This window comes from Microtus pennsylvanicus, chromosome 14, assembly GCF_037038515.1.
Source record: "Microtus pennsylvanicus isolate mMicPen1 chromosome 14, mMicPen1.hap1, whole genome shotgun sequence".
NCBI lineage: Eukaryota > Metazoa > Chordata > Mammalia > Rodentia > Cricetidae > Microtus > Microtus pennsylvanicus.
In genome coordinates, this window is record NC_134592.1 from 14,698,889 (window position 1) to 14,722,048 (window position 23,160).

The following is a 23,160-nucleotide window of genomic DNA, read 5'->3' on the forward strand; positions in this document are numbered from 1 at the left end:
AGGCTGACCTTGAATTCACAATGCAGCCAAGAAGGACCTTGAACTCCTCATCTTCCTATCTTCACCTTGTGAGCACCAGAATTATAGGCATATGACCCTGTGCCTGGTTCACATGCATGCGGTCATATGCATATGAACTGGGGATCAAATCTGGGCTTTAGCGCACACTAGGTAAGCACTCTACCAGCTAAGCCACATCCCCAGTGAAACACTATTTTTAATAAAAACTCAGGGTGACTACATTTCACATATTTAGTAGAGTTTAAGAATCTTAATATCCTCTCACCAGGTGACACTTGTGTGGATGCTACAGTTAAAGAGCTACCTAAAGCTCTACCGAGATGCCTTATTTCAATAGCAAAACTTAAGGCTCAAAATAGCTTCCAGCATGTAACAAATAAAATAATTTGCAACTATGCACAGAAAATAATGCTCCGTGAAAAGTGACCACACCCAGATTCAATATGATTACTGACATGACAAGCAGTGACCACAGAGGGAAAAATCTGAAGGATATCTATCAAACACTTACAAGCAGCTAACTACAGAAGTATACATTATTTTTCTCTCTTACATTTTCCAAATTACTTAAATTTTCTGCAATGAGTATTGTTGCTTTCACAATGAAAAATAATCTTATTACTAAAAAAATCATAAAGTTGACTATTTACAAAAAGAAAAAGCACAGTATTACCTCATGCCTCAGGGTTTCTTTTGGTAATAATTCTATTGCAGAGAGAAGCGTTTCCAGCCATGCATTGCTGACACCTAATGGGCACAGACATGACATGCCAGGTTAAAGCATCTCAGGTGCAAATGCACTCTCAACTCATCCATTAACAGCTGCAATAACATTGTATTACAAAGTACGAGTAATAATTGTTATTACCATTCTAAGACATTTTCCACAACTTTTGTCTTGACTAACTTTAGAAAATTTAAAAAACTGAAATATAATTTGAGGGAGATAATTCTAACTCAAGGTATTCTGTTCTCACTGTATGATAACTCCATGAACATAAATGTACAGGAAAACATCTAAGGAAAGAAGACCCCTGAGAACGCTCTAGTGTGTTCTCTTTCTCCCAGGGCATTTCTTAGAGGGACCCCAGCTATTTTCATCAGCCCCATAGATGGCAAATGAACCACAGCCATTTGCCATAAACAAGAGCATAATTAAGTACACGTGGACCTGACCTGTGTCCCTGTGCTCCAGGTTCAGGAGAATGATTTGCAGGAAGGAGTGTGCATAGGTGTGGACTGACATTGATTCTTCCTGTAGAATGGTCAGAAATGACACTGCAGCCGTTAGCTGCATTTCCACGCTTGCAACATGCAGGACTTCCTGTATGATCAGAAAGAATTAGCTATTTACAGAGATGAGAGGTCAGAAGGGTAATGTTTAAAAGAGCCAAGGTTGCAGAAAGCCAACAGTCATACTCCACAAATCACTAAATATAACTTTTAGGGATAGGCACCATTATTACTTAAGAGGACCGTATTAATCTGTCCCTAATATTTAATTCATTTGATGATAAATTTCTTAAGAAATCTTAAATGTTTTAAGAATTTATATAATATAATGCTATTTTGCTTTACTGGATGAAAATGATAAAGCACATGTAAACCTTTAAAGAACAGAGTAGGTGGCTTTGATGGATTTGAACTTTTACACTGCTAATGTCAATATGCAAATGTCATCCTACTGAACACAATAATGTTAAAGCTCAATTTCATGTATTCTCATTTCCTGTATTTCTGTTTCAAAAATAAGGGCTGGAGAGATAACTCAGTGGCTAAGAGCTTGTACAGCTTTGGCAGAAGACCTGAATTCAATTCCCAGCACCCAGGTCGGGCAGCTCTCAACTGCCTGTGACTCCAGCTCCAAGGATACAATGGATCCTTCTTGCCTCTGCAGGTAACTCCATTCATATGCACATACTTCAAAACAGATACATACATGACTACACATAATTAAAAATAGAACAGATCTAAAATAAATAAATAAACTTATACATTCTCATATAAAAGGAAATACTTAAGAATGTACAAATGGTCCATGTGGTGGCACACACCTTTAATCCCAGCACTTGGGAAGAAGAGGATCTCTGTGAGTTCCAGGCCAGCCTGGTTTACAGAGAAAGTTCAGGCCTGCCAGAGTTACACAGTGAGACCCTGTCTCAAAAAAAAAAGTATAAATGTGGCTTCTTTCCCCTTGATACAACTGATCAGAGAATAAATTACCATGAAGTAAACTAAATTTAAGGGAGTTTCTTAAACATAAGGATGTTTCTAAACAATAAATTATATTCATAAACATTTAAAAATGTGAGCATACATATTCAAATTTAAAGCATATACTAAAACATACACTTTTAGTACATCAAAGGCTAAAAAATAACCTAAGGAGCCTTACCAAATACTGAGATAACTGTACTTCTTTAGAAGCCTGTAAGTTTTAAGGATGTGTGTATAATATAAAGGCAGAACAGAATTTTTTTGCTCAATCATGGAAATTGTGAGAATTTCACTTATACAGCAACTTTGTGACTGGCAGAGAAAAATTTTCAGAATATCATGATACTTGTCATAAAGTTAAATTTTTGTGATCTTGAGAAAACTAACCTTTCTGGTATTATTTTCTTATATAATAAAAGTCAATTACAACATGACCATTGATGGAGGAAGGTCATTGGTTAATTATAATAAAGAAACTGCTTGGCTCTCATAGGTTAAAACATAGGTGGGTGGAGTAAACAGAACAGAATGCTGGGAGGAAGAGGAAGTGAGCTCAGACTCGACAGCTCTGCTCTCTGGAGCAGAGACGCCATGCTCCCCTCTCCCGGGCCGACGCGATTCAGCTCCAACCCAGGATGGACGTTGGCTAGAATCTTCCCGGTAAGCGCACCTTGGGGTGCTACACACATGATTGGAAATGGGCTAGTCCAGGTGCGAGAGTTAGCCGAGAAGAGGCTAGATATAATGGGCCAAGCAGTGTTTAAAAGAATACAGTGTCCGTGTAATTATTTCGGGGTATAAGCTAGCCAGGCGGCCAGGGTGCTGGGGACGCAGCCCCGCCGCTCCAATTACAACAGACCATCATACAAATTTAAATTATTTAAGCAGCTTTTATTTATACAATTTACCAAGTTACTGTGCAAACGACCATTTAAATAATGACCACTGTCCACCCAGTATCTTTCTCTACACTACCCTTGAGTTCATAGAAGGAACAGCACCTTGCCCACATCTTCACTGGTCTTGTCCTAAAACCTAAGCTTCCTGTCACCTTCCTCACCTGTTCTACAACTCTGTTTTCACAAGCAGGAAGCGCTTAGGTAGAATTTCTGGGCAGAGAGAAAGGAGGAGATGAATCTAGGCGTAGGAGAGTCACAAGCTGCAGAGGAAGCAGGACATGCAGAAGTAGAGGTAAAAGCCACCTTGTGGCAGCAGGTAGATTGAAAGAAATGGGTTAAGTTATAAGAGAAAGTTAGAAACAAGCCTAAGCTAAGGCCAAGCTTTCATAATTAATAAGTCTCCATGTCATTTGTGAGCTGGTGGCCCAAAGAAAACTCCATCTACACCTGGTGCTGCTCCCTATTGTGCCTGTGGTGTTGATGAGCCAGGATACAGCAGGGCAGGGAATGCTGAAGCGCTTCCATGTTGACTCTACCTCATTTACTCTCAGATCCGGTGTTTTCAAGAATCAAATTCCTAGGCTGACAGAATATTTTCATTCACATTTGCTAAGGACCAGAGTCAGGCTAAGGACTGAGAAGTTGGGAAAAATCAAAGATCTGGTTCTCTACCTTCAAATGACCACTGCTCTTCTCAGACATTTAGACACTCAAGAAATAGCCAATCACATTCAAGGATTATGCTGAGTGCTAGAGACTTAGCAACCAATCAAGACCAGGAGTGAGCCTTATATTCTGCTAATTCTGTTGTTAAAATTGTGATGAGAGCTAATGATGAGAGCCCTAGCAGATAATAACTGAGGAGTTGAAGAAAGCTTTCCTGAGAAGTAACAGCCTGTTTAAAGAGAAAGAAAAACCTATACAGAGATTGCAATAGGAGAAGACAGGAAAGCAAGAAGCATAATAAAGAGAGCAGTCCCAGCATCCAGCACTGGGAAGTGTGGAGAAACATGCTGAAAAAGAGAACTAAAAAAAATGATCCGTTTGCTTGTAGCAAAGAGGTAGGTTTGCTTTGGCAGTAAATAGGCAGCTCAACTAGGCAAAGCACCAGACCCTTTAAACATAAAAAGAAATACAGTGTAGTTCTAAATGCTTTAAAATGTCCTGCCTACTAAGAGTTGAAATAGAATTAGAAGTAGAGAAGCAGCACACCATGAGAGGGAAGCAAGGATAGGGAAACCCTGAAAAGCTACTGTGCTTACCAGAGCAAACCATCACAACTGCTGGGACCAGCACTGGCACAGTGTGGCTGGGAAAAGTGGATACATTCAAGAAGCATTTATGACAAAAAATAAACAAGACTACATAAGAGAATAAGTAGTATAAGAACCAAAGGTATCTGGATAATTCTTAAGCCAAGAAAACACTGAAACACCTTGGCAGAGAAGACAGTGAAGGAAATCCATATGTTGGGAGAAATGCCATAAGCAGGCCAGCAAGATGGCTCTGGCTCCATGGGTAATGATCTATTCTTGATTCCCCAAAACCCACACAGTAGGAGAGAGACAACTCTTGCCAAGTTTTGTGTGCGCACACACACACCACACACACACACACACGCACACCAGAAAATACACCCAAACACGCATATAAAATAAATAAATATAAAACAACAAAAAGAAATTCTACAAGCTCAATTTTAGGTCTGCTGATTAAGACATAAATAGGTATCACAAGAAGAACGCTACATATACAGATCTCATACTCTTTAAGTACCCTAGTTAGATTTTTATCAACTTGATACAAGCTAGAGCCATCTGGGAAGAAAAACTTCAGTTAATAAAATACCTTTATCAAATTACCTACAAGCAAACTTGATGAATGGTGTGAGAAGACACAACTTATAGGAAGTGGGGGGCTCCTCTCAGCAGGTGGCCCTGGCTGGTTCAACAAAGCAGGCTGAGTGAGCCATGGAAAGCAAGCTAGTGAGCAGGGTTCTTTCATAGCTTCCACTTCAGTTTCCACCTCCAGGGTCCTGCCTAGGCTTCCCCCAGTGGACTGTGAGTCAAGAAATGTAAACCAAATAAACCCTTTCCACCCCAGGCTGCTCATAGCCACAGTGTTTTATCACAATAATAGAAAACCAAAGTAAGACAGTAAGTGAATTCATGTAGATGAATTTAAAGGCACAGATTTATGAGATTTCTCAAAGAGAAAATAGAGATGAAAGTGGGAAACTACAAAATATTTAACTGCAGGTTCCGGAGTATTCCTAACATATCATTAGAAATTAATTAATTGGCCTGTGTGAGTACTATTACAGAAATAGTAGAGGAAGATATGCATACCTAAAACCTATAGAGTTATATAAACAAAAACAGTCTGAGGGCTTGAGAGAAGGCCCCACAGTCAAGTGTGCATACTGCTCTTCCAGAGGATACAAGTTTAGTCCCCAGCACTCACACAGGAAGTTACTCCAGATCCAGGGTCTCTTCAGGCACCTGTACACATATGCACATACCTATACACATGTGCACATAAATAAATCTCAATGTTAACATTCTGAAATTAAAACAAAGAAAAATAAAGTGAACTTCTTCTTTTAGTAATGGCAGATGGGTAATTCTCATTAATACTCCCAACAAGGATTTTTTAAAATCTAGACAAAAATATAAAAACTGTCTCCATGAAAACACATAGACATTAACAAGGTAGTGAAAAGTCACCCACTGAACCCCAAGAGCCTATGTAAACACGGTAAAGCAAGCACATAATTTTCAATTGCTTCTCCTCTTCAATAGTTGCTGATTTGAGAAAAGAAACAGGAGAGGTTGGTAGCTTAAGAGACTGGCTGCTCTGCTAGGCTTTCAGAGCCCAGGAAGCCATCTTGCCATCAGAGAGGAGCACTCTGGCTATAGTTGGTAGTCTAGCACTTGGATAAATGCCAGAAGCAACTGAGAAGAGGAGAGGTGTGTTTTGGCTCAGAGCTTCAGCTAATGGGTGGCTGGCTCCACAACTGTGATGATGCAGAACATTAAGGCAGAGAGGGAAGAGTGTCCAGAAAAGGGGGCAGAGTCACTTACTCATGAATGAAACAAAGGGGAGAAGAGGAAGCTAGCATCTAAGTGTCCTATGCATCTTGAAGAAATGGTTCTTAAGCAGGAAGGTAAAGAACTGAAAATAAATTCAGGAAGTCCCTGAGACTGACCAGATTCACTAGGCCCCTCCCTCTCAGAGTAAACAATAAAGCTGCAAGACTCTCAGGCAAGTGAGGTTACAAAGATGTCTCTGAGACCAGACCAGCTGCCTAGGAGAAACAGAAAGCAGCCAAGCTTAATGAAAAAGTTTAAACCAGAGTTTCTTGGAAAGAACACATTCCAACCTGCTGAACTGCCTGCAAGCTGTACAGTTTGCTCCAGGTTTCCCAGTTTTTATGAGCTGTCACCCATGCTGGGGTGGACCTTGGTGAGGCAGCTGTCTTTGAGTCACTTCTGCTATTGTAAATAACTTCTCACCCATACTCCTGTAAGTAATCCAAATAAAACTCACTTGTTTGTCAAGTTGGACTTTGATGGTATCCATACTTTGTTCTGTTATGGGCTTCCTATCTGGAGTGAGTACATGTGTATTGGATCTCCCCAAAGACAGTTTTGCCATACAACAGAGGGAGAGGTTCCAGGGACAGGACCTACCCTTCAAGGACATGTACCCAGTGACTTGTTTCTTCCAAGCAGGCCCCACTTTCCAGTAACCCTATGATCATCACCTAAGATCATTACCTATGATCATCAATGATTGACTTACTGATAAAGTTAGCACCCTCATGATTCAATCACCTCTCAACAGTGCCACCAGATGGGAACTAAGTCTTCGACCCAAGTACCTTCAAGGTTATTTTATACCTGAATCATAATACATCCTATACCTGAAATGGGATTACAAGAGACTTTAGTACAATAGTTAAGTAGTTGGATAAAAGAAAAATATTCCCTTCTAAATGAAGCTATGTTGTGGGGCTGAAACCATATCAACAAATAACTTGGCAAATAAAAGATCAGGCACAAAGTCCATAATATCCAGGAAGGTGAGGATATTAGACAATACAAAAAAGAATCAGCAAAACAGCAGGAAATAGAAACACCCTAGGTAGGCCTGGTGGCACAGGCCTGTAATCCCAAATACTCCAGAGTCAGAGACAGGCAGATCTCTGTGAATTCAAAACTAGCCTTTTCTAGAAAGAGTTCAGGACAGCCAGGGCTACATAGTGAAACCCTGTCTTAAAAACAAATACACTAAAAGGAGTGCCAGGTCCTGATGTTATCAAATACATTGCCTGGTTAAAGAAAACAAAAAATACAATTAAGAATTTCAACAGAAAATTCCAATATATTTAAATGGGTTGTAGAAGATTTACAAAAATTAAGTAGAATTTCCAGACCTGAAAAATAGTTATCAAAATTAAAATTAGGTTAGACACAAACTATTGAACTAGACAATTGGTCAAGACTAAACACTCAACATAAATCACAAAGAAGAAAATGACAGAAAAAATAAAAGACAAAGGATATGAAGAAGAGGTCTAATTATATGAGAAATGGGAAACTTGGAAGGGATGAAGTAGAAGCACATTTGATTTTTTAAAAAAAAATTATAGTTCAGAATTTTCCAAAACTAGCAACATAAAATAAACCATGGATTAGAGAAGCCATATGTGTGTCAAAAAAAGACAACAACAAAAAAAAACTGCCAGTAGGTACCTAAAATGAAATATGTTTAGAAATGAGCATGAAGAACAGGTATGGTCGTACACACCTATAGTACCAACACTAGGGAATCTGAGGTACAGAATTATACAAGTTCAAGGACAAACTAAAATACATACTAAAACCCTGTCTCATAAAAACAAAAGTATTACCCCATGGTTATGCTGTTACAATCTATTTATCCATTACTAATGGATGTATATTTCAGTTGTTTTCAGCAGTAGCTGCAAGTAACTAACCATAAACTTCAATGCCTTCATGACCAAGTCTCTATGCAAACATGAGTGTCAATCTTAATCCACAGAAGGAAAGCAACAGAGTAACATACTAAGTATATGTCTAAATTTTTGAGAAACTCAGTCTTCCCATGTGGTGAGTCATTTCACATTCCCACCAGCAATGTGTTTCTAATCAGAAATTCAGTTCTTACCTATGTTACCCTAAGTAGTATTTCCTGCTCCATTCTTTCTGGCTGATCTCAAGACTGTCTCATTTTCCCTTATCACTGTGTTCCTGGGAGAGAGAGTGTTTGTGTGTTTATGTGTGACTATGTGCATTTGTGTGTCTTTCTCCTGTTTGGTGTCCTTATATATTCTTGGAGCTAAGGTTTCTTGTCTTTTACTAATTCCAGAGTCTTGGACATTATTTCTTCCATTTACCAGTTTGTCTTTCTGAGATCCAACTGGAATACTAGGTCACTTCTTTGCTAAGTTTTATACTCTTTGTTGTCTTTGAGGTTGGCATGGATAACATCTGTCTTCATGTTCACTGATTCCCCAGTTGTGTCCAAACTTCCAATAAACACATGCTTCATGTCTGATATTACTCTTTACTTCTAGCATTTCCTTTTGATTATTTTTATTGAACCACCTCTCTGTTGAGATTCCTATATAGCATGCATATCATTTTCCACCAAATTTTCTAACAAGTTATCATAGTTATTCAATTTACCTATCTCTATCTCATACTTCTTGGGCCATCACTGATACTTGGTCATTTCCTCCCTTTATTTTGGGGGTTAGCAATTTTTCTATTCAATACTATTCACTGAAGAGAGATGCAACAACTCTGAAACAGACATGCCTCCTCTCCAAGGTTATTGGGGGTGGCAAATAAATCTACTCAGTAACTCACAAAGGTTCAAGTTTTATTGTTGCTATGGTAACTTCTATGGCATCGCTGGTTTTAGATTCCTTCAACAGTGTAGCACTGTTACTTTGTGTTTAGCATGCAGTCTGAAATGCCACAGGTTTCTTCCCCATAACCCAACAGTACTCTCAAGCAGAGATTTCTTTTCATACTTTATCTTCCCTATTTATAAAGCACCGTTGCTTATAGCTATACATTGGCCTTGTGGGAGAAGAGACTCTCATTCCTTATTTCTGTGTCATCTTAGTAGGACCTTTGAGACCAGGCTGCAGGAATGAAGCTTTTTCAGTGTACCTATCTGACTATTTCTTGGAGCAGGGCAGTATTTGGCAGGGTCAAATTTCTTGCCACTTCCCCACAGGCAGATCTCTATGCATTATTTGGGTACAGAGTCTTGGATCTAACATTTCCTTCCTTTCTCTCAAGGTCAAGAGGCTTGTTTCCATTGTATTCCAGAAGAAGTAACCATTGCATTGTCATGAAGAAAGGACACCTGATATCTGTCATAATTATAACTCTGCTGGCCTGCCCTGTTGTTACCTGGGTACCCTGTCCCTTTAAGATACAAGCTCCACCCACTCCCATCTCCCCCTTCCCACCAAGGCAAGCTGATCTGTGTCCTCTCTCTCTCTCTCTCTGTTCATCCTTCTTTTGAAGAGGCACCTTCTGTCTCTCCCTTCCCCCTCTTCCAATTTCCTCTCTTCCTCTGTCTCTCTGTCTCTGTCTCTGTCTCTGTCTCTGTCTCTCTCTCTCTCTCTCTCTCTGTCTGTCTTTCTCCTCCCCTACATAGCCCCTTACCCTTATACCCTTCCTTCCCAATACTCATCAAATAAACTCTATACCCAAGCTCTCTCTGCATGGTGTATCTGTCTGTCTCTCACCTGCTGTGGTCTCATACTCGGACCTGCCAGGGTCACCTAACATAAATCATAAATGACAACACTGGAGCATGACTCAGCCAGGATCCCTCCATGTTCCCTCCCACCTGTGGGCAGACTGGCTGAGGCCCATGAGGATCCTGAACTAGTACCATTTTCCAACTTCCTGTGTCCGCTCCATCGCTGCACACAACACCAACTAAATGGTAAGGCCACCTTCTCCAAGTCAGCTTTAGCTGACTTTCATTTCTGGTAATTCCCCATGGCTGAGGACTAGGATCTCATTTCTTGTCTCAGACTGTTGTCCCTCAGACTACTCGGAGTGGTCCTCTGTGCTGACAAGCCTTAGTATGGCTTGACCAATATGCTCTACCCTTGCATTATTTTAGGGACACCTAGAATATTTTGCTGTTGGATCTCTTCTCTCATCCCTCCCTCAGCTGTGGGAAACAGCCTATGTACCCCTTAAATAACAACCTATATTGGCCACCTAATGGCAGACCCCAACACGGAAGCTTTCTAATTTCTGTCAGTGAACAGGCAGATATAAAAAGTTTCAATCCAGTCATGTTAAATTCTGTTCCACCAGCATCTCACACCCATCTGCTTATCCCACCGCTGTGCTGCCTCCCATAGAGGCCAAGTTTGTCTGTGACTGGATCTCAGGCAGGAGCCAGCAAGGCTGGTCAGTGCTACAAGTAGCAACATTATACAGTAATTGCTCAGTCATCTTCTCATGAGTGACTTATCAGAACCAAGGGATCTAGTAAAGACTAAACCAAAAGGCAAGGCTTTATGGCATTATTGCTTTGTGAAAAAGTGAGTGTGCTTTGCTGTAGATTTTTTGCTAGAGCTGACTTCCCTTTTCTGTTACATATTTGGGAATTAATTTCCACAGCTCAGAACTGTTTTGTGAGAACAGTTTCTCACTGCCAGGCCTCTGTTCCTCTCCACTAGATAAGCATGGAGATTTGCCTTCCTGTCAGTATCCAGGCATAGGGCATTCCATCTAAGATATTCATAGTACTACTTCCCCAAGCTGCTGCTCTGATTTTACCCCAAGACCAGAACAGCAGATAACAGCATACACTGGAACTGATCATTTAGAGGCTTGGTTCTCTTCTTCACTTAGAGCAGTAAGTCTAACTCCAAACATAGGCCCATAGAAACTGTAGGACTGGTGTATGTGCTATCTGATCAAGAGTTCTCTGTCATTTTTTAAATCAATAACTCAAATAAAATTTTATCCTTCTTAATGATCTCTGATGCAATTTGATGGCTGAGAGGTTTTGCCAGTTTAAAAAGGACAACCTCACCAAACAAATTTCAGTATAACTTCTTTCCATGTTTTATTTTATTTATTTATTTATTTATCTATTTATTTATTTATTTAAGATTTCTGTCTTTTCCCTGCCACCGCCTCCCATTTCCCTCCCCCTCCCCCAATCAAGACCCCCTCCCTTGTCAGCCCAAAGAGCAATCAGGGTTCCCTGCCCTGTGGGAAGTCCAAGGACCACCCACCTCCATTCAGGTCTAGTAAGGTGAGCATCCAAACTGCCTAGGCTCCCACAAAGCCAGTACGTGCAGTAGGATCAAAAACCCATTGCCATTGTTCTTTCCATGTTTTAAATAAAAGGTGTTTTAAGATGCAAAATCTCAAACCAAGAAGGTGTTTTAAGGTATACAAATGCAAGTTATTAAGGTGTGTATCTGCACGCTATAAAGGACAAATACAAATTATCAAATTTTTCTCTCTCATTGTGTTGCTATTCATAGTCTTAACATTATCAATAAAATGCTGATAAGCTATTAATCTAACTCTGACAGAGTACTACCACTACTGCAAGATCAAGATTTTAAACTGTCTCTGGTTGTTTTCTAATGTTTCTAATGTTTTCATTGTACAAAACATCTATCATGGTCATTCTGGCACAAATATGCTGCTGTTTATACAATGTGTCTAAAACTTATGTTTTCATAAACTCAAAGAATTATTGTGAGTTCCAGGGAGCCAAATTGAAGGATTCACCTAAAACAGGTCAGATACACCCCTCTCTCAGTTCCCTGGTCCTGACACCCTCCTCCTCAAGGACCTAAAGAAAATTTTTTTTCTCCCTAAACTTTACCTTGTCCAATGTTCTGCCAACACCTTGCCAGGTCCAAGAGATTCCAGACAGTTCCACACCACAAATCCTGAACAGGAGTGAAGCCATCAGCTACCCCAGCTTTCTCAGGTCCCCCAAGACTCTGACATCCACAAATCAGCAGGAAGCAGTCTTGAGAACTTGATGCCCTCATTCCCTGTCATGCCTAACTCCTCACCTTTTTATTATAAAAGAAAGCCAGAAATGTTACAATTATAATTCTGCTGGCCTGCCCTGTCACCTTGGTACTCTGTCCCTTTAAGATACAAGCTCCACCCACCTCCAATTTCCCCCTTCCCACCAAGGCAAGCTGTTCTTGTGCCTGTCAGGTTTCCTTCTGAAGAGGCAGCCTCTGCCTTCTTCCTTCCTCCCCCTTTCCTTCCTTCTTTCCTTCCTTCCTTCTTTCCGTTCTCTCTCTCTCTCTCTCTCTCTCTCTCTCTCTCTCTCTCTCTCTCTCTCTCTCTCTCTCTCTCTCTCTCTCTTCCCTCCATAACCCTCTTACCCTTATATCCTTCCCAATACCCACTAAATAAACTCTGTAACCAAGTTTTCTCTGTATGGCCAATTTGTCTGTCACCTGCCGCAGCCTTTCCTACCTGGACCTGCCAGGGTCACCTGCACCATAAATCATAACAGTATCTTTCCTAGAACACGCTGCTGTTTCTTCACACTCCCACAAAAACAATGGATCTTCACAGAGGACCAGCAGCTTCACTGCTCTTCCCTCATCAAGCCTATGCTTTACCAAAGAGAAGGTTCTGGGAAGTAGGCACAGCTGCTTCCTTCTATCAACAGTAGTTAATCACCACCATACCTACAGCACCAAGGAGGGTTCTTGTTACTGCTCTGCCCTTGACAAGGGAGACCTATTGCACTGGTGAGGACAAAGTCATGAGTTATCCCAACCTGATACAGACTCTGAGTAGCACATCTGCAACTGGTGCTCAGAAGGTAGAGACAAGGATTGTGAGTTCAAGCCTAGCCAGAGCAACAAAGAAAGAGTTGGTATTCAAACAAACAAAAAAGCCAGTGGTCCCATGTCCCACCTTCTTTAAAGAACGAAGCAACATGTTACTCTTTAAAATTCAACTCATGAAGCAGCCTTGGGACTTCTGTGACAGGCTCAAGAAAAGATATGAGCGTGTGGATTTAGTAGCTAACCTAGTTATAGAAAGAGAATAATATTTTCATACAACTCCTCTACAACCTAAGAGGGAATGGAGCTAACTGTTTTTTGAGGCCAGGAATTGTTTCATACTCTTTTAAGCTCAACTATACATTTAAAAGCATTTCAGAAAATCCACCTCATTTTTATTACAGTCAGGATGGATGACTAAATGACCAAGGAACAAATATAGGAACACTGTTCTTTACAAGAATTTTATGAAACAAAAATCAAATTTTAGATCTATTAAAAATATTAACTGCTGAGCATGGTGACACAGGCCTATAACCCTGACACTTGGGAAGCTGAAGCAGGAGGATCAGAGGTTCAAGGCCATTCTTTGATGCATAAAGAATCTGGAACTGGCCAGGTTACCTCAGACCTTGTCTCATAAGAAAAAAAAATAACTGTCTTGTGTTGTAAGAGTGGCGGGCGATACTATTTATATAATAACATTGTTTACATTTGATATGTAATGACATTGTTTACAGTTGAAGATCATTGCCTTCATATATTGCACAGTTGTTTATTCTTTTAGTCTTCAAGTTAGATAGGTATGAGAATTATATGTTTGTCATATTTATTTTTAGGTTAATCAGGTCTTTTAGATACATAGAGATTATATTTAGTATAGATAGTATAATCTTCAGCCTCTTCGAAGAGCTGTAGAAAATGGCCTTTAATCTAACCTAGAATTTTGTGCCAACGAGACACAATTACTCCTGGCAATGCCACTCTACTCCCGAGAGAATGTTGAGCACCAAAGACACTCCACTGGGAGCTTGTCTTCTTGGCAGAACTGGGGCCTCACAACCATCTGTAATGAGATCTGGCACCCTCTGGCGTGTGGACATATATGGAGGTAGAATATTGTATACATAATAAATAAATAAATCTTAAAATAAAAAGAAAAAAAAGAAAAGCCAATACCTCAACTTCTGAAAAAGATACAGAATATCCCTAAGTGGATGAAACAGGATTGTCTTATCCTGCCAAGACAGGGTAGGATAGTTCTAAGAAAGTTCCTTGCCTTTAATAATGGTATGTCAGTTATGTTAGGACTTAGCCAAAGTTGGTTGACTCAACCTTGCAAACGAGACTTTGGGTGACTGCCCAGGTAGTCAGTTGTCTCTGTCAATTGTTGCACATTTTGGATATCTCTCGTTTGTTAAGTAATATTTATTCCCTTCTCAGATCTTTAACGGAGTTGAGGATTATATAATTGTAGTTACTCTCTACATTTAGACTCCTTGAGATAGAATGTCTAGCAAAACTTTTGTTCTCAATATTGTTTGTTATATTTATTATTTGTTATAGTTGTATTTGGTTTAGTTCTGTCTTATTTAGACAAAAGGGGGAGATGTAGGGTTAAGCCCAGCCTTAGGGGGTGTGTCCACCTCCGGAGAATGTTTACCTATAAATCTGCCAGGCGTGCGCCCAGCTGCCCCTTCTGCTTCCAGTTCTCTACGGGAACCGTGGTACTGTAAGTCTAATTTCCCCATTAAAGCTGTGTATATATTTTATAATCTGTTTGCATTCATTTACACCGTTACAGACTTGCTTATATTAATTTTCCTTTTTGTCCAATCTACATATGTAAATGTTTCCATAGATCTTTGTTATTATAAAGTAATTAGTAATGTTAATCTATTTGTCCTTAAAATAAAATAGCCTTTGTATCCTTTACAAATAGATAAGATTAAAAAAACATAACACAGGCATTATCTTTAAAAGATTATAATCGACATAATTTTATTTTACACTATAACGCACAAAAGAGCAGTCCCCAGAGTCTGTCCCTGCTCCAGTTTCTCCAGTTGTCTCTCTCTCTTAGTGAACTGGGAGAGTGTTTTATAACTTCATACCTCTAGACCACAAAGCCTCTTGCACTGCACAGTTGATTCTTACCCCGATGCTGGAAACCTCCATTAACCTTATAGCACTGTGGGAATCTTCCCCCTCCCCTCTTTGCCTGCCTGCAATCAGAGTGTCAGCCAATGGAATGCTATGCTCCACCACAGGCCATCTGTGACCTGCAGGGTTCCTGGAACATCATGTTCTGTTTCAGATATATAATAGTGCTGCTTTCATAAAACCCTTTTGCTTTTCTCGGAATTTAAACTTTTATCTCAAAAAATGTCAACTCTGGTGAGGAAGAGAGTAACGTTTTCTGAGATGCAAACCAAAGAAGATAGAAGCAATTTGTATTGCTCATTTGTATTCCTTCATTCCTTAGTTAAGACTTTTTTTTCAGAGAACTATCAAAACCAATTATATATTCTTTCATACTTCTTAGAAACCTCCTAACAAAAAACTGCAGTCAAATATTGAGCTTTAAGTGCATATTTCCTCAACTTTAAATGAGTATAATACATCATATGGAACTGACAATTGTTTACAGGATGTGTCTGAGGCATGCAGCACAGTGCCTGCCCCACATTAAGTGTTCCATGAATCATTATTGTTTGTCCATTCAACTGTACTACTTCAAATAAGACTTTTTAAAAAGCGTATTCATGTTTTCATTCACAAATATCTTTATTTGCAAAGTAAATGACTTCTATTCAAATTCAAAATGAGATCATTTAAGAATCTATCTCTATTCAGTATAAATGTTGTATCATTTACATCAGGAGATATTTTTCGTATTTTCTTACTGTATCACTCATAAAAATAAAGTCACAAACAGTAATAAAAGAAGTGGTACATCTTTGCAGAATCAAAATATTGCTAAATCGCATCTACCAACTTTAAATAATCAAATTTCACACTGATTTATAGACTATGTCTCTTTTGTCTTCTATTATGTACTTCCACTTTCTCCTCTTACTCCTGTAAAATGTCTGAGAGCAAAAGTCAGTGTCGTAGCATGCTATCAATGCTGTCTTCAGTCAAGAAGGCTTCAGTGAGTGGGGCCAGAGTGTCAAACACACAAAGGGTCTTTTGGGTAGATACTGATTCTCTGAGGACATTCAGTTTAATCAACATTCTTTCTCAAGCAGGCTGAGAGTGCCTGTTATTTCCAAACACCATTCCAGGCTCTGAGGATAAAATGGCAAACTAGAGTGACAAAGATTCTACCTTTATGGAAAAGAGAGAAAGACTAATAGGTGCCAAGGTCAGAAAGGACATGATAGCAAGTTTTATTCTATCTGAAATGAAATTTGTTTCCTTCAGTTTTCTTGTAGTTACTATTAAAAATTAACCGAAGCTAAATATGTAAAAGCAGCAGAAATTTACTCTCTCACAGTTCTAGGTGTGCTAAAGCAGTATTACTCAGGCCAAGATGTTCAATGCCACACTCCCCTCCTTACCACTTCCAGCTATTATGCTGTCACTTCTTGGCTTCCGTATATCTTTCCCTATCTTTACTGTTGTCTTTCCCATTCATTCATCTTCTGCCTTCCTCTTCTAAGAGATACGTTGTAGCATGAATAATAAAAAGCCAGAGACAGGGGCTGGAGAGATGACTCAGAGGTTAACAGCACTGGCTGCTCTTCCAGCGGTCCTGAGTTCAATTCCTAGCAACCACATGGTAGCTCACAACCATCTGTAGTGAGATCTGGCGCCCTCTTCTGTCGTGCGGGCATAGATGGAGGCAGAATGTTGTATACATAATAAATAAATAAATCTTAAAAAAAAAAGAAAACAGAGACAGAAATTGGAGTTCAACCCAAAAACAAGAAAAGCAAGGCAGCCAAGCAACTAGAGAAGTCTTACCTCTACTAAGGCTGGGAGACAGCAAAACTAAGCAGCAGTTAAAACTGAGCTATCACACGTGACAGCATTTAAGCTCCATCCAAAGGATCCAAGACAATCTCCCTATCTCCGGATCTGTTATTTACCCACATCCTGAAATTACCTTGTTCTAGAATAAGGTAACATTTACAGTTTACTGGTAAGAGGGCTTGATTCTTAGGAATAAAGGGAAGGGAACAGAACAGAAGGGAGGGAAGGGAAGGGGATAGTATTCTGTCACTTCACTTCACCATTGAAGTAATACTCTTCTCACAAGAGTATAAAACACAATTGGTTGGTACTTTTTAAAGACCTCTCTGGGTGAGTAGCTTCTAGAAGGCAAACTAGAAGCAATAGGTCCTGTGTGTAGCTTGCTGAGATTCAGACAAAGTAGCTGAGGCCTGAGAAGTGAATTACACATTAGAGATCTCTGCAATCAGATCAGCCAGTCAAGAGGTTAACAAAGCTCAGATGACTAAGACCAAAACCGCAAATGACAGCTTATGGTGGAGAGAATATGTAGTAAGGGGAACACTCCTCCATTGCTGGTAGGACGGCAAACTTGCATAGCCACTTTGGAAATTAATATGGCAGTTTCTCAGAAAATTGGGAATCAATCTACCTCAAGACCCAGCTATACCACTCTTGGGCATATACATAAAGGATGCGCAATCATACAAGGATAGTTTCTTAACTATGTTTATAGCGGCTTTATTTGCAATAGCCAGGACCTGGAAACAATGTAGATGCCCCTCAACCGAAGAATGAATAAAGAAAATATGGTACATTTACACAATGGAGTATTACTCAGCTGTTAAAAACAATGACATCAGAAAATTTGAAAATGATTAGATGGAACTAGAAAAAAATATCATTTTGAGGTAACCCAGACCCAGAAAGGAAAACATGGTTTGTACTCACTCATAAGTGAATATTAGCTATAAAGTAAAGGATATCCATGCTTTAATCCACAGACCCATAGAGACTAGGTAGTAAGGAGGACCCAAGAAGGGGACGTACGAATCTTCCTAGAAGGGGAATAGAAGAGACTTGTTGGGTGGCCTGGGGCTGGTGGGGATGGGAACCTGAGAGACTGGTTGAGGGGTAGATGGAGGGGGAGAGTACTGAAAAGATAACTGGAAATGAGGGGATGGCGCATTTCAGGGTCAGGTAGAAACCTGATGCAAGTGAAACTTCCACAAATGGCCCCAGCTAAGACTTCTAATAATCGTGGAAATGTAGCCTGAACTAGCCATCTCCTGTGATCAGACTGGGGACTACCCCAATTGTCATTAGAGAGCCATTGTCTACTAACAGACAGAAACAGATGTAGATATATAGCCAAACATTAGGCCAAACTCAGAGAATCCTGCTGAAGAGAGGGAGGAATGATTATAGGAGTCAGGAGTCAAGGGCATCACAAGAAAGCTCACAGAAAAAAAAGCTAACCTGCCTCACAGGAACTCATAGAGTCTGAACCAACAACCACAGTGCCTGCATGGAACTGCCCTTGGCCCTCTACAAATGTGTGACAGTTACAGTTACGTAGGTTGGTCTACTTGTGGAACTCCTAACAAAGGGAGCAGGGGCTGTCCCTAGCACTTTGACTGGCTCTTGGAGTCCTACTCCTCACACTGGGTCACCCTGCCCCTTAAAACAAGGAGAGGAACTTAGCCTTACTGCAACTTGATATTCCATGCTTTGTTGATATCCATGGAAGGCCTGCCCCTTTCTGAACAGAAACAGAGAAAAAGTGGATTGCAGGGGAAGGGAAAATGGGAGGGAAGGAGTGAGAGGAAACTTTGGTTGAATGTAAAACAAATAAATATGGTTGACTAAACTGCCACAGGAAGTTGGTTGATTAAGCTGTCCCTTCGTGGGATGAACAGGCATCACAGAACTGTTGTTTGAATTCAGAGATTCAAATGTATAAAACATTCAATAGTGTACAGCATCTGGCACCCACAAAGACCTTAGTAAATATTCATTACAGTCATTTTCTGAGCCTAACGACACACCTTTTCTACTGTACAATATTATGACACAGTTTTGGAACAAAATACAAGCAAATGAGATTAATTCAAAAGTTCAACAGGAAGAAATGTTTGGTGCCGTATTATAATGAAGTTCATTATGCTATCTTAAGTGTAATGATATCACCTGTAGTGGCATTTCATTTGTATTTTAATAAATAAAGCTTGTCTAAGGATCAGAAAAGTAAAACAGTCACACTGGCTAGCCTTAAAGACCAGGCAGTAATGACACATGCCTTTAGTCCCAGAGGGCACACTAGTCACCATAAAAACCAGGTAGTGCATGCCCTTAATCCTAGTGGTTTATGCCTTTAATTCCAGGCCTAGAGAAGAATATAAAATGAAAGGAGGTGGCTCATAGCCACAGCCTCATCCTGAGATTCCTGGAGGCAGGATCGTCATTTTGGACTGAGGTAGAAGTATGAGCCAGTGGCTAGCTGTTTTGCTTTTCTGATCTTCAGGTTGAACCCCAATTTCTGTCTCTGAGTTTTTATTAATTGTCTTTCATTTGGTGCCCAAATAAAATACAAATAAAATGCCACTACAATAACCCTCATTTGTAATTTTATAAAAGGATACAGAAATTTAGAAATTTATCTTGACAGTCAAAATCCATTCACTTCCAGATAACATAAGCACAAGTATATTATTAAAGTCTAATGTCTCAGAATTCAGTTTATTAAGTTCTGGAAAAATACTAGATCAATAATGATCATATAATTAAATTATATAACATGAATAAAATAACTATATCTTGAAATATTTTCACATCTTTAGAACTTAAATTGGAAGTCAACAAATACTTTCCTTCTTGATTCTTACTAAAATTCTACGTTGAGACAAGTACACAACCCTTTAACATCCACTTTGGATACAGTTTAGAAAGAAAATTTTGGAAATAATTGAAATTAGTTCAACTATAATCCTAATTTTTTGGCTGGAATTTTAATATTTTATTTATTTTGTTTTTAGATTTTATTTTTAATTGTGTGTTTGTGTGTGCACATTCACACATGTGAGTACAGTGTCCATGGAGGCCAGAAGAGGGCATCAGATCTCCTGGAGTCACAGTACTCTACTACATTCTGCTGCTCCTTCACCCAGCTGCATGACTTAAGGACTTTCCTGATGGGGGATCCCACCTGAGACCTTTCTACCTTTTTGTATCTCCTCCACACAGTGCAGGCAAGAGAGACGAAGGTCCTAATAAATGCTTGCTTACTAGTTATCCTGAAGAAAGAATGAAGAGCTGCTGGGGTTATAGCTCAGCTGCAGAGTACTCGCCTAGCTTGCACAGGGCCCCAGGTTCGAGCCCTAGCACTACACAAACTGGCCACAGGAATGTTACCCTCCAATACTAATGCTTGGGAGGTGGAGGCAGGAAAATCATCAGAAGTTCAGTATCATCCTCAGCTACATACTGAATTCTACACCAGCCTGGGTTACATGAGATTCTGACTAGAAACTAATTAATTAAATAAAAAAGAAAGAAATCATTCATCAATAAAGGTTTTCTTAAAACAAATTCATTAGTGGGTACTTGTTTTGAATCAATTAATCAGTTAATGTTCTGTATTAAAACCATATCTTCATCCCAGCAGTGGTGGCGCACGCCTTTAATCCCAGCACTCAGGAGGCAGAGGCAGGCAAATCTCTGTGAGTTCAAACCCACCTTGGTCTACAAGAGTTAGTTCTAGGACAGGCTCCAAAGCTACAGAGAAACCCTGTCTTGAAAAAAAATCTTCAGCTAGACATGGTGAAACACACCCTTAATTCCAGGCTTCAGTAAACAGAGGCAGGCAGAGCTCTGAATTTGAGGCTAGCCTGATCTATAGAGAGTTCCAGGATATCTGGGGCTACACAGAGAAGTTCTTTCTCAAAGAACATAAAGCAAACATATCTTCCATAATGCAAGCATATCTTATAGTTTCAGAAGATACATCTGAAACTGCATATAAATACACTGTATATACGAAATGAATGTATATTCTCCTTTCTTCTTTTTTCTAAAGGGGAGGTATTTTGGTGCTGGGAACTGAGATGAACTCAGGTCCTCATATATGCAAAATTTCTTAGGTAGTTATACTTAGTTGCCTTGACTATGAGCACATTAGCAAAATTTTGTCAGAACTATTTCAGAACCTACAAAGGTTGCTGCTGTCTACCTTTCATCCTCTATTGTTGTTTTGGAGAACTGGATGCTAGAAGCTGGAGAGACGGCTGCTCTTCCAGAGGACCAGAAATTCAATTCCCAGAAGCCAGAAGGCAGCTTACAACTATCTATAACTCTAGTCCTGGAGATCATAATACCTCTTTGGGAACCAGGTATGCACTTTGGACACTCTGATCTCTGTGAACTAGACTTAGTCAACTCAACACAGTATGCAGAGATGTTTTACATTAAATTAATTTTCTTACTTATATGAACTTCTTTCAACCATTTACTTCGTGCCTCTGGTGTCATGATAATAATGTTAGGTCAGTTAACACTACCAAAATCAAATGTACAAATAGGCTTGATCTATATACTTATCCACTTCAAAATTAGACATGATTCTGGGAAAGAGACATAACAAAGCTCAGTGAATTCATAAATCAACATGGTAGCCAGTAAGAAATCATATTGACTTGTAGAAATGTGGGCTTCTTATGAAAATGACAGTAGTTGCAACCATGCTATAAATAATTTCAAAAACAAAACTCAAAGATATATTAATGATTACAGTTTGAAAATATCTATAAATTCATTTGTAAGCAGTTATAACCAAATGGAAAGCTGAAGGTAAGTAAATATTAGCAAATATTATCTCCCATAGCAGGCAACCTCTGAGCCCATTAGTGATTATGATGCTAGAGAACATAAAGACAGCTGTCCAGATTGCTCACAAAATACTTGTTAAAAAATAAAAAAGGGAGTTCTTCATATGCATACAGGTGCAAATAAATAATAACTATCAATTATTAATATCTAGCATGATATATTAGTAATCAATGGACATTACATACTTGAGGAGAAATATGACAGTAGAGAAAATATTTATGGTCACAGCAAGAAACTAATTCTCAAGAAACTTAGGAAGGAGTGAAATCCATGTAAACTAAAACTGAGATGATCATAATGAACTCCATTTGAGGATTCCTCAGAAGTCAGCACAAGCCTATCCACAGGATCTTAGTTAAATTACTATCAGTAGTAAAGGCATAAAATGAGTGTGCTAATTTTTGAAATGTTTGAAAACAATATCAAATGATATATCTATAATTTTATAAAGATAGCTACATTTTTAAGCTATTACAAATTTACCTTTAGAATGTCTTTACTGAAAATCACCAAGGAACCCTTTACAACTAATTTCCCTAAATATGTTTATTATAATTGAAAATAAACATAACATTTCTTCTACTCCATTAGTAGGTGTAAAAGATAAACCATCAAAGCTCCAAAATTTTTTCTTAATAGTGATAACATGCTACTGGGGAAAGAAAAAAAATCGATAAACTTGAATCTTATTTCATACCAACTTACTCTGACTTTGGGTAAGACTCTCCGAAGGGTCTCAGTAGGATTCTGTCGCATCAAAATTGGAAGATTTGCAATCACACTTGTTCCTTGGATATCTTGACCAGCACTTACAAGGAAAATGCAAATTTTTAAATTTAAAATTAGGAGCTGAATTTTAAATTTAATGGGTCAATTTGAAAAAAAATAACCGTTTTTAATGACTTCCTACAATGTTTCAACCACATCATTGAAATATAAAAGTAAAACCAGATATAAAATCTTATTAAATAAATCTTATAACAAATACATATAGACATTACAGATATGCTAAAATACAATTTTCTGTTAATATACGTGTCATAAAGTATTAACCATTTTACTAATACTTTACATATCTACCACATTTTTCTCTGTGATGTGAAAGTTTTCTATATTTTATAAAAATATATAATGATAGAATATAGTAAAATAATAATTATAGCAACAATTAAAATAATCTACACAAAACCACAATGCCGAGTTCACTGAAATGACTTATATAGTTTGGCTTCATGAAATGCAAGAAACTTCTGAAAGATACACTCAAAGCTCTTACAGGCCACTAGTACATTTTATATAATGTCTTTTTGGTCTAACATGCATTACAGCTTT

At 38.9% G+C, this 23,160-nt stretch overlaps 1 protein-coding gene across 2 annotated transcripts in view; it reads right to left on the reverse strand.

The window, feature by feature from the left end:
* Positions 1–23,160, reverse strand: part of Ppp4r4 (protein phosphatase 4 regulatory subunit 4) — a 97,757-nt gene that overhangs the window by 45,157 nt on the left and 29,440 nt on the right. Inside the window, exons 3-5 of one of the 2 annotated variants that reach the window (XM_075947734.1) lie at positions 22,534–22,636; positions 1,198–1,345; positions 695–768 (exon numbers count right to left, since the gene is read on the reverse strand). In XM_075947734.1, the coding sequence (XP_075803849.1) occupies positions 695–768; positions 1,198–1,345; positions 22,534–22,636 (325 nt within the window). The remainder of the gene's footprint in view (positions 1–694; positions 769–1,197; positions 1,346–22,533; positions 22,637–23,160) is intronic. The other variant, XM_075947736.1, reaches the window with a different exon arrangement.